This window comes from Cibotium barometz, chromosome 23 (assembly GCF_041138505.1).
Source record: "Cibotium barometz isolate CiBa-2024 chromosome 23, ASM4113850v1, whole genome shotgun sequence".
Lineage (NCBI taxonomy): Eukaryota > Viridiplantae > Streptophyta > Polypodiopsida > Cyatheales > Cibotiaceae > Cibotium > Cibotium barometz.
In genome coordinates, this window is record NC_141068.1 from 21,960,333 (window position 1) to 21,976,731 (window position 16,399).

At 41.9% G+C, this 16,399-nt stretch overlaps 1 protein-coding gene across 1 annotated transcript; it reads left to right on the plus strand.

The window, feature by feature from the left end:
• The first annotated feature begins 1,906 nt into the window (after positions 1–1,906).
• LOC147625746 (pentatricopeptide repeat-containing protein At2g39620-like) lies at positions 1,907–7,710 on the plus strand. Its single transcript, XM_086817296.1, has 2 exons — positions 1,907–2,198; positions 2,281–7,710. Exons 1-2 carry the CDS (start codon positions 1,986–1,988, stop codon positions 5,956–5,958), a joined length of 3,891 nt encoding a protein of 1,296 aa, XP_086673422.1. The 5' UTR covers positions 1,907–1,985; the 3' UTR covers positions 5,959–7,710.
• Positions 7,711–16,399: the final 8,689 nt, after the last annotated feature.

Below are 16,399 nucleotides of genomic sequence, written 5' to 3' on the forward strand. Positions count from 1 at the left end.
TACTTTCTTATATGGTGAATTTGGACATGTTCTTGAATTCATTTAGGTATATATATATATCTAGTGAAAAGCATTTCTATCCTAATGTATATAAATCCTAATGAAAAGGATTTCTTCTTTTAAAAAAATAGTAATAATCGGTACGAGAGGATTTGTATTATTCATAAACTAACATTCCAGATACAAAAAAAGCTTTTTCCAGAGAATCTTAACTCATTGATAATCCTGAATGGAGTTCTTAATCTTAATGAGCTCTAATAAGAATTGGGCTAACTCAGCATCTTCATCTACAAGCTGGTTTCCAACCTCTATCCATTCCTACTCATGCCTCTCACGATTTGCCTTGATGTTTCTAACCTTTTATTCATACTTGTCACACGAGCTTCATTGATGGCCAGAGCTTCTTCCACTTCAATTCGCGATTGCTGGGCCCGACATACAATAATGTCTGCTTTTAAAATCATCCTCATCTGCACATAAAGAGCACTCCTCAGGCAAGGGCATTTGAGAGAAATTGCATTATGGAACACTGAATAATTGCGCATAATCCAAACACACCAAATATATTATGCCCTAATTGTATTCCAAAGTTTTGATGAGCAGCCAAAGAAGTCTCCAAGTAGGATTTGCTTCCATGTTAACTGAGATTTCTTGACTAGGGAAAGGCATTGTTGAACCAGTTCCAAGACGCTTGTAATAAAAAGGTGGGGTATGGTTTTTTATTCCTGTTTGCAGCGGGGGCACAATCCATCTCCAATTCTGATTTTTTTTTTCTGTAGAGTTAGTCCATAACCCTTTATGCATAATGAGCCATAATAGAATCGATTTCTTTGGAGGAATTACCGTTGACCAAATTTTTGAGAATTGGAATTCCCATTGTTTTCTATCCCACAGGATGTTTCATTTTGTATTGAGTCTAACATGTATCGGCATTCCATTAAACGGTAGGGGGGGGGCAAAAGGGAAACTGGACTGGGACCAATAAAGAGCATCCAGTGTAAAGGCATTTCTGCATTGAATGAGCATGGTCTTGTCTGGGACCCACTTGGAAACTATAGACTGTATGAAGAGCATATCCTCTCTATTGAGTCTATACATGTGCATTACTTGATCAGTCTCAAACCATGTTTGTGCAGTGAAATCCCATATATCTTCCTACCATTGAATCTCCTTCTTAGATAATTTATGAGCTTTCTTCAAATTATGTGCATCCACATAATCATCCATGTAAAGGGAGAACCAGATGGAATCCACATGGAAAATACTTGCAGCTTTCCTAGTGATCTTTGATAGGCATAGTGTTTTCCTGACTTTGTTCCATGTAGACCACATACTTCTAACCAGATCAGAGCCGGAGGATTTGATCTAGATTCTACTGAGAGAAACATTGGGAGGAACGAGAGGTTTTTCCATTGAGGTCTATATAGTCTATGTGCTCTATGATTTCTATCAATTAGAACTGACCAGTCAGACTCAAGTTGGTATATACTTCTTATGATCCATTTGGCTGCCATATGATGGCTAAGTCCTCTACATTTGGAATCCCCAATCCTCCCTTTTGTGTGCAATATGTCCAAGCAACCTTAGGAATTTTGTACACATCCGCATCCCTAGACTAGAGGAAATTTCGGCATAATGTCTGTAGCTCTTTAATATTACTCTTAGAGGGTGTCCAGCATGAGAGGAAGTAAATGGTCGTGTGGGATAGAGTAGATGTTTAAGCACCAAGCATCTTCTTGCTAAATTCTGTTGGTAACCCTTCCATCTATCAAACTTTGCTTTCACTCTTTCCATTACCCACTGCCATCCCTGTTTCATTGGTCACTCCGAAACCCATTGGAATGCCTAGCAACCTGAACACTTGTCCTCTTTGACGACCTCACATCCGTGCTCAATTATCCAATTTGGAGGGTCATTAATCAAGGGTTTTCCGATGATTAATGAGGGAACCTCAAGCAGTATATGAAAATGTTTTATGAAACGACATGAGTAGAGAGAGGAACGACACATATACAAAACACATGCGCTTCTCTCTCTCTCTCTCTCTCTCTCTCTCTCTCTCTCGTGCATGGCGTTGCCCTCCTCAGGCATGTTCAAGTTGTGTAGCGGGGATGCAGACTTCACGAGCACGGACCGAGCGCTTGTGGAAGGACTACTTGAGGGATCCCTCCCTCTGGTCGGACAACCGAAAGAGCAAAGTAAGTTCCTTTCTTGCTCTGAGTCAGTGATGATGCTCTCGCGATTAGTTACTTGCCCTTCTCTCCTGTGTGCGTGATGCAGACAAACCCAGGGGCTCCAGATTTCAAGCATAAAGTTACCCACGAATCGCTATGGATGGACGCCCGGTACAATCCATGTTGGATCACAGACAGGCTAAGGCAAGGGGGAATGCACAAAGCACAAGAAGAAGAAGAAGTGAAGAACAGTACTGGCTGTGGTTGGAGAACAGTACTCCTTTCCTTGGAAGAAGGGGTGCTCTCCCAGCCTTCCCTTGAGGACCTTGCACGCATCTTGGACAAGTGCAGGAAGGAGAGAGACCTAGAATATGCGCTGCGCTTGCATGCCTACATTCGCAAAAATGGGCTGGAAGCTCACAGATCACTGGGGAACTACCTTGTCTCGATGTTGGTGGAAGTTGGAAGCATGCGTGATGCGCAGCAGGCATTTGACAGGCTGTTGTATCAGAATGAATGGTCCTGGAATTCTCTTATTACTGGTTATATCAAATGCGGAAAACCACAGCATGCTTTCACCGTGTACCAGAAAATGCAACGGGATGATTCTGTACATCCCAGTGCTCCTACTTTTGTCACCTTACTGAAGGCTTGTGCGAAGCTGAAAGATCTCAAAAGAGGCTTTGAAATACATGCTGACGTTTCTAGAGCAGGGTTGCTTGAAAGAAACATTTTTGTTGGCAGCGCCTTGGTTGATATGTATGCCAAATGTGGCTTGCTTGCCAAAGCACAGCAAGTGTTTGACAAGCTTCCAGTTCGAAATGTTGTCTCATGGACTGCACTAATGGCAGGGTATGCTGAACATGGGCATGGTGAGGAAGCACTCAAGTGCTTTGAACAGATGCAACTTGAGGGTGTCTCCCCAAATGCTGTCACTTTTATTTGCAGCTTGAAAGCTTGTGGCAGCATAGGAGCAACAGACAAAGGCCGAGAAATACATTCTGAGATTGAAAGACAGGGGCTGTTGGAAAAAGACCTTGTCATTGGAAACACCTTGGTTGGCATGTATGCCAAATGTGGCTCGCTTGCCTTGGCGCAGCAAGTGTTTGACAAGCTTCCAGTTCGAGATGCAGTCTCATGGACCACCCTAATTGCAGGGTATGCCGAACATGGACATGGTGAGGAAGCACTCAAGTGTTTTGAACAGATGCAACTTGAGGGTGCCTCCCCAGATGCTGTCACATTTGTTTGCAGCTTAAAAGCTTGTATTAGCATAGGAGCCACAGACAAGGGCCAAGAAATACATGCTGAGATTGAAAGACAGGGGTTTCTCGAAAGAAACCTTTTTGTTGGCAGCACCTTGGTTGATATGTATGCTAAATGTGGCTTGCTTGCAAAAGCACAGCAAGTGTTTGACAGGCTTCCAGTTCGAAATGTAGTTTTGTGGAATGCATTAATCTCAGGATATTCGGAACATGGGCATGGTGAGGAAGCACTCAAGTGTTTTGAACAGATGCAACTAGAGGGTGTCTCTCCGGATGCTGTTACATTTGTTTGCAGCTTGAAAGCATGTGGTAGAACAGGAGCGACAGACAAGGGAAAAGAAATACATGCTGAGATTGAAAGACAGGGGCTGCTGGAAAAAGACCTTGTTGTTGGCAACACTTTGGTGGATATGTACGCTAAATTTGACTTCCTTGCTATAGCACAGCAAGTGTTTGACAAGCTTCCAGTGCGAGACGTAGTCTCATGGAATGCACTAATCGCAGGATATGCTGAACATGGGCATGGTGTAGAAGCTCTTAATTGTTTTGAACAGATGCAACTCGAGGGTGTGTTCCCAGATGCTGTCACACTTGTTTGCAGCTTGAAAGCGTGTGGCAGTGTAGGAGCCGTAGACAAGGGCAGAGAAATACATGCTGATATTGATAGACAGGGATTGCTTGAGAGAGACCTTGCTGTTGGCAGCACCTTGGTTGATATGTATGCCAAATGTGGCTTGCTTGCCACAGCACAGAAATTGTTTGACAGCCTTCCAGTTCGAAACATAGTGTCATGGAATGCACTTATTGCAGGATATGCTGAACATGGGCATGGTGAAAAAGCACTGAAGTGTTTTGAACAGATGCAACTAGAGGGTGTTTCCCCGGATGCCGTCACGTGTGTTTGCAGCTTGAAAGCTTGTGCAAGCATAGGAGCCACTGAGAAGGGCAAAGAAATACATGCTGAGATTGAAAGACATGGGTTGTTGGAAAAAGACCTTGCTGTTGGCAACACCTTGGTTGATATGTATGCCAAGTGTGGCTCGCTGGCCATGGCACAACAAGTGTTTGACAAGCTTCCTGCTCGAGATGTAGTGTCATGGACTGCACTAATTGCAGGATATGTTGAACATGGGCATGGTGATGAAGCACTCAACTGTATTGAACAGATGCAACTTGAGGGTGTATCCCCGAATGCTGCTACGTTTGTTTGCAGCTTGAAAGCTTGTGCCAGCATAGGAGCCACTGACAAGGGCCTAGAAATACATGCTGAGATTGAAAGGCGGGGGTTGTTGGAAAAAGATATTGTTGTTGGCAACACATTGGTTGATATGTATGCCGAATGCGGCTTGTTTGCCATAGCACAGCAAGTGTTTGACAAGCTTCCAGTTCGAGATGTAGTCTCATGGACTGCATTAATTACAAAGTATGCTGAACATGGGCATGGTGAGGAAGCGCTCAAGTGTTTTGAACAGATGCAACTTGAGGGTGTCTCCCCGGATGTTGTCACGTTTGTGTGCAGCTTGAAAGCTTGTGCCAGGGTAGGAGCCACAGACAAGGTCCGAGAAATCCATACCGAGATTGAAAGACAGGGGTTTCTAGAAGAAAATTTTTTTGTCAGCAGCACCTTGGTGGATATGTATGCTAAATGTGGGTCACTTACAAAAGCAAAGCAAGTGTTTGACAGGCTTCCAGTTCAAAACACAGTCTCGTGGAATGCTTTGATCGCCGGATATGCTGAACACGGATATGGTGAGGAAGCACTGAAGTGTTTTGAACAGATGCAACTCAGGGGTGTCCCTCCAGATACTGCCACATTTGTTTGCTGCTTGCAAGCTTGTGGCAGCATAGGAGCCATAGACAAGGGCCATGAAATACATGCTGAGATTGAAAGACAGGGTTTGCTGGAAAGAGACCTTGTTGGCAACACCTTGGTCGATATGTATGCGAAATGTGGCTCCCTTGCAAAAGCACAACAAGTGTTTGACAAGCTTCCAGTTCGAGATGTAGTCTCATGGACTGCACTAATGCGAGGATATGCCCAGCTTGGAGAAAGTGAAAATGTTTTTAATATATTTGACAGAATGCTAGGTGGAGGAATAAAGCCAGACCCGGTCACCTTTGTTGTTGTTCTAAGTGCATGCAGTCGCACAGGTCTATTCAATAAGAGTTGGACATATTTTGAGGCCATGAGCAAAGACTATGGCATTGTTCCAACTCTTGAGCACCACATGTGTGTGGTTGATCTCCTTGGCCGATCAGGCCAATTAGACAAGGCAGCAGCAATTATCAAGAAACTGCCTCTCTGTCCTAATCCGGTGGTGTGGCACATTGTGCTGGGTGCTTGTAGAAATTTGGGAAATGTGGAGTTTGGAAAGGAGGCCTTCAGACATGCAATGCATTTGGATGAAAAAGATTCTGTAGCTTATGTCTTCATGTCTCACATCTATGCAGGTACTGACTTGCTGGAGGAAACAAACAAAGTTGAGGCAGAGTGTAAAAACAAGTATGACAGAGGGTAGGGCATCGTTGGAGAATTGTGCATACGTTTTTTGGGTTGGGGAGAGCGGACATTCCGAAATTTGATGCAAAACTAGATATTTCCCTCAAAATGAGTGAGGAAGCATATATCTCAAGTTTACATTTGGTGTCACAGGACATTACTGATGATGTAAAGAAAAATGGGTCATTTATGCACAGTGAGAAATTAAGTATTATGTGTGGCCTAATTAACACACTCAAGAAAACACCTATACACGATGGCCAAAATCTCTTGTAATGACTGCTATTGCCTATGGCAGTTACATTCAAGATAGAGCAGTGAAGAGTTCTTTGTCAAAGATGCAAAAAGCGTTCATGTTTTTGAGAAGGAAATTCTATTTGTGAAGATTAGTGATCAACTTGTATCTAAAGTTGAACTAGTTACTGGGACTGGATCTCGCCAAGCCTGCCTAATCCTTATCCTCACAAGGAAATTATTCAAGATTTGGTTGTTAGGAGAGACATTGAAGCTGTTCAGCTATTGGTTGTGAGGAAATTCTACATTTAAGAGCATTTTATTGTGGGTTAGCCCCAAGGCTAATGTCTAGGACTATCTGAGGCAGTGGGGGATTCAGTTGGGGGCTAAGCTAGCGAGTAGAGGGAGTGGGGGACCCAATGATTTTGGATCTTGCCCCTTGGTGTTGATCATGAGACATATGAAGAGCGAGCTCTTGATTTTAGAAATGGTGGCTGGGTATGGCTCAGGTAGAGGTGGCGGCCTGGATAGGGCAGGTATCAGGAAAGGATTTATTAGGATGTGTAATGGACATGGACCTTGACCAGTCCACTTCTAGTAAGGTTCCAGCCTCTCTAATGAGCAGAGCTGCCTTCGTTTGGTAAAAGCAATGACGTGCAGTAAAAAGTGTGGTTGAAAAGTGGAGTACAGCCTTGGAATCTCAACTCATGCTTTGTGCAGTTACATGTGATTTTTTGGAGTTTTGGAACAGCTAGCCATTTTGGAAGTGAGGGCTGTAATTTTTTTTTCTTTGGGCATTGGCTTCATGGCGTAAGGCCTTGAGAGAAAGAGAACAGGCATGTGGAGAGTCTCTATTTGAATGATTGGATTGCACAGGACATAAGAGGAGTTTCGAGACGAGCATGAACAGATATTGGTTGGCTCCTTATCATTGCATGCATGCGCACGATAGCTGGAAATAAGTTGGTCCACAGGTCTGGTGCTTGAAACAGGCTGGAGTTGCCTGGTTGGGGGCCAGTAGTTGTGCTGCAGAGATGGTTTTCAGTGCTGCCTAGCATGAGTGCTTCAAGCAATTTTATGTGTATATTTAGACCCGGCATTTTCTGGCTTGTGGTGGCTTCTTGGGAAGTGCAAACAGCTGTATACTGGATGGTTTGGGGGGTAGCTGAGCAGCATTTGGTGCTTGCATGAAGGCTGATGTTTCGTACTAATTTGGGCTGCCCTCTCCGCATACTCATCATCACCGAAGGTTTATCCCTTGCCTGGGAGCTTCGTCATTCGTCGCTCTATTAACCAGGTCAAAGTCCTTCTATATTAAGATCAAAACCTTAACAACATTCACATAGGCCCAGTTCAAAGGTGATTCTCATACTTGCATGCAAGGGCTGTTCCTATGGCTTAGATGTTGGCTTGTTTGTAGAAGAGATGTTGCAAGGTGTTTATGGGAGCAGCTCGTGGGCCTCTGACTTGACTAGGTTAGAGGAATATTTCATGCATGTACTTGGAAATAAAGGTGATCGGTATGGTTCATGGTTTCCATTTGTTTTAAAGCCTAGTTTACACATGTTGTGTTAAGGATATATCCTTACGAGGGAATGATCATGTGGCAGCTTTTTCTTTCGGTTATGTCGGTAAAGGAATTTATACAGATCTTGGATTAAAGATATCCAATTAAGCTTTGGATAATTTTGCAGGATCAAATATTATATGGATGATGTGTCATTAGTATTAGATATGAGATTGTGACCATCGATCAATAGAGAGGTGTTTAGTATATGGGTTAAACAGCTATCTGGAGGTGGTGATATTAGTGTTAATAACAATAACTCAACCAATTATCCACTGTAGGCTGCAAGACTGTGATTGTTGAATGATGTGCCTATCATAAAATTCCTCATCCTTTTTTGGTGGAGACCTCAGGTAGTTGGCTTGGGTTTGAGTTTGATATTGGCATTTGACCTCTTTTTGGTAGAGATGATGGACAAATGGTTTGGGCTTGCAAGGTGGTGACTGTTTTTGTGTTTTATGGGAAACAAGGAGAAGATATCGTCACCTATTTGCATGACTTCAACAGGGGTTGCTGGATGATCAAGTGGAGGCTAGACCAGAGTGGTAACTGGCCCCTTGTGAGCCCTAGTCCAGGATGAGTCAGCAAGGGATCCACTCTAAGAGTTCATGGTCAGGGGTACAAGTCCCTTACAAGTTCATGTACAAGCTGGTGCAGGACCTAGAGTGGTGACTGGCCCCTTGTGAGTCCTAGTCCGGGACAAGTCAGCAAGGGATCCACTGTAAGATTTCATGGTCAGGGGTACAAGCCCCGTACAGGACCTAGAGTGGTGACTGGCCCCTTGTGAGTCCTAGTCCGGGACAAGTCAGCAAGGGATCCACTGTAAGATTTCATGGTCAGGGGTACAAGCCCCGTACATGGTCATGATCAGGTGTGCATGTCCCACACATGGAGCAGTGCGAGTCCGTACTGTAAGTCACCCTTTGGAATGATGGTGTGGCATCTTGAGCATTGATAGGCTTCCAGCCAGATGCAAGGGCACTAGGGTAGCATATAGATGCATGTAGAAGCGGGAAGTGCAGGGCCATAGACTATCTCTATGTTGCCCTACACTTGGGCAGCCCATGGTTTGGGCCCGTAAAAGCCTTAGGCACAGTCGGCCAGCCCATCATAGACCACAGATGGCCAGCCCATGGAAGGGTATGAGCCTGTCCGTGAAGCCATGTGTGAAAAGGTGCCTATTGCATGGTGTTTATTCTAGTTGTGGAGCAGTCAAAGGTAGGCCAACAGCCTCTTTACAGATTGACCAGCATATGACCTATATAAGCATGGGCTTGGCAAAGGGCTAGGACATCTCATTATTCACAATTGCTGAAGCACTAGGAAGTCTCCAAGAAATCGGTCTTTTACATCATTCAATAAAGCAAATACACCAGTCCTTGGTGGGCCCTTCAGAAGGTATTTGGGACCCTATTGTGTGTACTTCTCTTCTCTCTCTCTCTCTCTCGCTCTCGCACTCCTACGTCCATTACATTGTGCTATTGTTAACAACCAAGGTGTTGAATATTCGTTATCAAAGTATAATCCTATCTGTAAGCTTGCACATGTTACAATGGTATCAACACTTTGCCTTTTGGTGAAGAGATCTAGCCAAGAAAAAAAGGGAAAAAAATTCGCTTGTGGTGTTGGTTTTAAGATGCCGGTAGCACTCCCCTTCTAGTGCGACTCCTATTCCTCAAGGTTTATAGCCTTGGAAACATCTCCTACACACACATTGGATGTTTTATTTGCGGTCACGGGAAAACTTGACCACTCCCACTATGGCGAAATTTGATGATGAGAGAACAAATCCATGAAGAAATTGTTTCTTTTACTCTATGATTGCATCAAGATGCCAAGTTGCCAGTGGTGATACGAACATCATGTTCCAGGAATTTATGCACATCATAGCACACCGAGGGGAACAAATGCTAGATTACAAGGCTGCGATATAGGCCTTGGAGAACCAGATACCTCTTCAAGATACCTTGTCACCCATTCCCACCCCCTCTCCTCTGCTAGTTATCACCAAGATCCCTTCCTAGACCTCTGCTTTGGCTACTTTCATAGCAATCCCATGCTTTATTTATAGGTATGGGAGTTAGAGCTTCGAACGCAGGCACGATAGCTGGTGCTGTCGCACAGGAGGAACAAAGACGACACACGGAGCACGAGCGGTTCCTCGCAGCCTCTTGACGCAAGGACGGTACCGACAACTTCCTCGACTCACCTTCATGAAAGGGCGAATTTTAGTAATGCCAAATGGGGTCACCGCCTCTATCCATGAGGAAAGGGCCAGGCTTCCAAAGTCTCAAGAAAGCTTCCCGCTTCTGTATACGGTCATTTCTCTCATTGACTTTGATGGTGGACAATCAAGGGGAGGGATTTAGCACATGCATGACCATGAGCATCAAGATTAAATCTCATCATGCTAAGTTAGTCATCTAGTGCACAGAATTTGTGTGTGGTTACCCCTCTTACAAGTGCATACATTATCTTAGGGATCTACCCCAAACATTGACTGGGAGTAGCACACTTTCCGGATAACTCGAAATGTGTCTGAGGCTCCCATGATCATAAATGTGCGCCAGGGATATTTACCTTTCTGGTCATTAGCCATATCCAGGCTAAATGAGAGATTCTGAGAGGTGCACAATGTGTGTTGAACTATGTTCATACCGACCTAGACGGTTGCTAGTTCTTCTGAGAAGTGCAAGGCCCTGCATGATTCGAAGAGATGCACAATGTGTGGTGATTAATGTTCGGACCACCCAGACGGTTGCTAGTGCTTCTCAGAAGTACAAGGCCCTGCATGATCGGCTTCAGAAGATCTTTCTTTGGGAAAATCTCCCCCCTAGCTCCCCCCATCTGCACCAGAGGAGCACAAAATTGAGCTCCTCTCTCACGTCCCGAACCCCCACACAAGTTTCCATATCGCCTTAGCAAGTCCATGGAAATGGAGTTACATCGTTAACTCTAAGAGTTGCTGCAATCTAGTTTCATATGCTCTAGTGTGTCTCCTTTTGTAGCCCCGATCCTTTTTGTAAAAAAAAGGATGGATCCTCTCGACTTTGCGTGGACTATAATGCTCTCAATAAGTTGATAGTTAAAAGCAAGTTCCCAATGCCTTGGATTGACTATATATTAGAGAGGTTGAATGGAGCTAAGGTGTTTTCTAAGATTGACCTAAAGAGTGGGCACCATCAGGTATAAATTGTAGAAAAGGAAATCCCCAAAACTATATTCCAAACTCAACGAGCCCACTACGAGGTTGTGGTCATGCCCTTCGGTCGGACAAACACCCTAGCTACATTTAACCGCATGATGATGCATGTGTTCAGGGACTTGATTAGCAAAAGGGTGAAAGCATGAAAAAGTGTCTAAAAAAGTACTTCTTTTGACCAAGGAAAAATTATACTATTTTTGTAATAATTTTGTACTTGTGAGTACTTAGATTTTTTTGCATGTCAAACTTGAGTACCTTTTAGGTTTGGCTACGTTGGATGTATGTTTTGTGAAAGAAAATTCTTAAAACAATATTCTCACATAGGATATTAGTACTCTTGAATTTTTCTACTATTTTGGCCAATAGTATGTACACCCTTTCATGCTTTCACTCGCAAGTGTGTCTTCATCATCTTGGATGACATACTGATTTTTTAAGCTACAGAAGAGCAACACGACATTGACATCAAAATAGTGATAAAATTAATGAAAAGCAATAAACTATATGTCAATGAGAAAAAAATATATTTGAGGTTCATTACCTTGGATACATAATTAGTGGCAAAGGTGGCAAAAATCCTAAATTGGGAGATTAAAAAAAAAACCACTTATGATATTCGGTCATTTTTGAGCATTTGCTAGGCATATTCCACCCACATCGATAAATTTTTGGATGTCACGGTAGCTCTCACTGATCTACTCAAAGGTGTTAAGACTCAGAGGCAGCGTATTCACATGACTCCTCGTGGATGACTTGCTTTCAAAGACTTTAAGGTTGCATTATTTGAGGCTCCTTTCTCGCTTACATGTAAGCTAATTTTTGTAAAAAAAGCTACTCGATCGAGAGCTCCTTGCGCGGCGGTGATATAGGCCCTAAAGTATTAGAAGCTCTTCCTATATGGGTGCGGGTTTGAGATTCATCATCACACAAATCACCAGGCTTTTTGTTGGCTTCAAACGTGCTAATTGAAGTGATCTTGATAGTATCACTGGAGCTAGATTTTCCAGCAAATTGGTGGCATGATTTAGTACCTTCCTGGCAAGGCCAATCTAGCGGGCCGATGCCCTGAGCATGAAAGGAATCTTGTCCCACATCCAATCCACACGGATGGATCTTGCTTATATAGTACTAGACAAGATGAAGCACAAGTAGACGGATTCCGTGGAATTCGGTACTCATTGGGAACATGCATTGGACTTGCCACCACACAGGACCATGCCACTTCTTGATACGTTATGGTTGGCTTTTCTATAAAAGTCGTCTCTATGTCTTGAAACAATTTCATGCAACTCTTATCCATGATGCCCATTATGCCATTACTAGCAGTCATAGGGGCATAAACTCAACTTTGGAGAAGTAAAAGAGGCAATTTTACTAGCCAAGAATGAGGTGAGACAACGTGTTCACACATGCAACATTGTTTGATTTGTTAGAAGATGAAAGCTCTCCATAGGAAGAAAGTAGGGTTGTTTTACAACCATTGCTAATTCCCAAAGGACCTTTCCAAGATATATCTATGCATTTTGACGAATCTGCCTCCCAGTGTAGGTAAACATAATACGCATGATTGTTGATCATTTTAGAAAGTTTTTTATGCTTATTCCTTGTACACGAATACTGTTATTGTCGGAGGATGTTGTCAGATTGTTCATATGTTGGCATTAGTATCCCATACGTGGCATACCTAGGACCATTATATCAAATCATGATGCCAAGTTTACTAGACATTTCTGGAGGGCATTGTTTGATAACTTTGGTACTAAGTTGAATTTCTCTAGTGCATTTTACCCAGCATAAACGGATGACTAGATAGAGAATTATAAATCAGTTGGGGTTCGATGTGCTCAAGTATTATGTCCAAAATCAACAAGGTAAATGACAACAATTTTTGCCTTTAGTTCAAGCTATTTTGAATGACTCTTTTTCTTAAGATATTGGTAGGACTTCATATGAAGCAACATTTGGAAGATTGTTCCCATCTTTTTGTTCAAGATGTTGTTCCTTAGTGCTTAAAGCTAATAGATTGACATCTATTTTTACCAAGAGATTTTGGACTTTATGAAGGATTGGTTGGCTAAGGCATAGGAGGCTTATAATCCATAGGCCAACAAGGACAGAAGGGATGTGATATTCTCAGAAGGAGATTGATATATCTCAGGATTATGAAGGAAAGGTTGCAAATAGGTAGGCAAGCGATGTCCAAAGCACTGAAGAAGATCACTATGAACCTGAAGCTACCTCTCCCAGTTGGACCTATCAGTTGGTTGAAGCCCTATATAGGACCTCCTCCCTTCGTTGTCCAAGATGAACAAACTTGACATAGTGGACGAAGCTGAACTTATGGTTCCAAATCAAATCCTTTTGCATCACTTCAAGCATGGTCCTATCACAAAGTTCCAGGACTGAGCAAGAGGACAAATGAAGTAGTTTGGCTTGACAAGTATTTTTTTGAAGATTATCCAACATTATTGACGGACTATTTGGACGCTATGCAACTTTTGTTAAGTAAGAAGAAGTACATGTTATGTGCATCCCCCACACTTGGATGCCACGTAGACATATCTGTACATTTGGTGTTGGACCTAGAGTGATAATTGGCCCCTTGTGAGCCCTAGTCCATGATGAGTTAGCCAAGGAGCCTGTTTATGGTCAGGGGTACAAGTCCTATACATGGTCACGAGTCCGCTGTGTGTATCGAGTGTATATCCTCTGCACATGAAGCAGTGACTACATGTACTGTGAGTCATACCCTCTGTAATGATGAGGTAGCATTCGAAGCATTGATAGGATTCTAGCCAGATGCAAGGGCACTAGGGTAGCATATAGATGCATGTAGAAGAAGGAAGTGCAAGGCCATAGAGTATGTCTATGTTGCCCTACAATTGGGCTACACTTGGGTAGCTCATGGGCCATGGTTTGGGCCCATAAAGGCCCTAGGCATAGTTGGCCAGGAAGGGCATAGGCCACAATTGGCCAGCCCATGGAAGGGTATGAGCCTGTCAACCTGCCCATGAAGCCATGTGTGAAAAGGCACCTATCATATGGTGTTTATTCTAGTTACAGAGCAATCAAAAGAAAGTTAATAGCCTCTCTAAAGATCGACCAACATATATATGAGCTATATAAGCATGGTATTGGTAAAGGGCTAGGACATCTCATTATATTCACAATTGCTGAAGCACTCCAAGGACTAGGATAGCCAAAGGGAGGCTATAATGCCAAGGTGAACTTGACAGTCAAGAATAGGACATCTTTAGGATGTTGTTTTCTAGCCAAGGAAGGTCTCCAAGAAACCAGTCTTTTACATCATTAAAAAAAGCAATTTATACACTAGTCCTTGGTGGGGGCACTTTAGAGGGTTTTTGGGACCCTATCGTGTGTATTTGTCTCTAAGTATCTCTCTCTCTTTCTCTTTCTCTCTCTCTCTCTCTCACACACACACTCTCTCTCTCTCACACACACACACACACACACACACACACACACACACACACACACACACATCTTTGTTACATTGTGATATTGTTAAGAACCAAAATGCTAAATAAATCAAAGTATAATCTTGTCTATTAGCTTCTACATGCTACACGTATATTGAGCCAATTGGAGCTCATGAGAAGACAAGATAGGCATGATGGCATCAAGTCCAAAACATCAACACACCATGGCAAGAAAGGACAAGAAGAAAGTGTTTTGTTATGAATAGTTGTGAAGTTAATGAGAAAGTTCAATAAAACCCTAGTTTTAAACCACTCCAATCATGCTTATAAAACCCTAGTTTTAAACCACTCCAGTTATGCTTATAAAAAGTCTACTCTCTAGATTCAAACTCCAGCTTCAAAGTGGAAGGTGGGAAGATATAAACATTTAAGTTGAACGTAATGGAAGAATCATAGTACTATGATTTGAAAATATAATCCCTTGAGATAATAGAAGCTTTGATTTCCCAAAAAAATTAAAAAATTAAAATATAATCCCTAAAGAAAAGGGCACCTCGAGCTTGTTGTCAGGAGATGTTGACCACACCACATGTCCTGCTTTACATTGCATGCATAATAAAGGGGAGTGACATGTGTCAATGTGAGAGACAAGTGCCCACATGCTGAAATAGAATAGAAACTCAAATATAATAGCCATAAAGTTAATTGGCCAAGACGATATGGATGGTTTAGCTTTTCTTTGTATGATGGTTACATTGGGTAAGGTGCTTTGAGGGCAACATGCATGCCTACTATAAGTCTACTCAGTGTGCACTCCTATGTGTGTTATAAAGTAGTCATGTTACAAGATAATGGCTATATAGTAGTATTCTATTTTATTTATGATTTATAGATGTCAAATCATAGTATTCTATATTAGCAATATGTTATATAGATATCAAATAGAAGTATTCTATTTGCTTAATGATTTATAACAATCAAACGTGCTTTATGACTCCTATATAGTAGTAAAATAGTAGTCATATACAATTTTTATGATTTCTTTATTAATCTCTTGAACGTTTTGACTTTTATAGCAGTTATGCATCATGCATGTAGTAGTAAAAGAGAATTCATATGCATACTCTATGACTACTTTTATAAGAGTCTCTTTCCTACTACTTTATAGTAGTCTCAGGGGTTCACTTAAAAATTTGTAAGTTTACTATGCTTGATCATTAGGAGGGGTTTTTTAAACCAAGATTTTGATAAAAATTGATAGAAAACTACTTATAAGGGGGTTTTAAATGGCATTTCAAAAAAAACTTGTAAGTTTATAAAGAAAACGGGGTCATTTGATTAAGTTAAAATTTACAGAAAAGGAAAATATTTAATACCCTTTGAACACATGTTATATGTAGATCTTCCTAAAAGTACAACAACCACCCCCCCCCCCCCCCCCCCCGAGATAGTAGTCAAATAGTAGTCTCTTGTGTGCTTCAAAGGATATTTTTTAATACCCTTTGAACACATGTAGATCTTCCTAAAAGTACAACACCCCCCCCACCCCCCACCGAGATAGTAGTCAAATAGTAGTCTCTTGTAACTTCTATTATATAGTAGTAAAATAGTAGATATATGAACTCTCTATAATAGTCATAAAATACATGTAGCAATATTACATATGCTTTGTATAACTGGTTTTTAGTAGTCAAATAGGAGTTTCATGCCTACTTTATAACTTTAATAGGAATCCTTCCTAGTTTAAGACTATTGTATACAATATGCTTGTAATAGTAATCTTTCTAGCTTCAAGACCATATACAACAATTATGTATGCTATAACACTGTATATTAGGAATCAAATAGTTGTCTTTTATGATTTCTATAAGATTGTTATGTCATAAGTATACATGTTATTTGACTATTATGTAGCCATCTTTTATGATTTGCTATAAGATTGCTATTTTACTATTATGTACCAGTCTCTTATATTGCTATGTTGCAAGTATATATGCTATTTGACTATTATGTA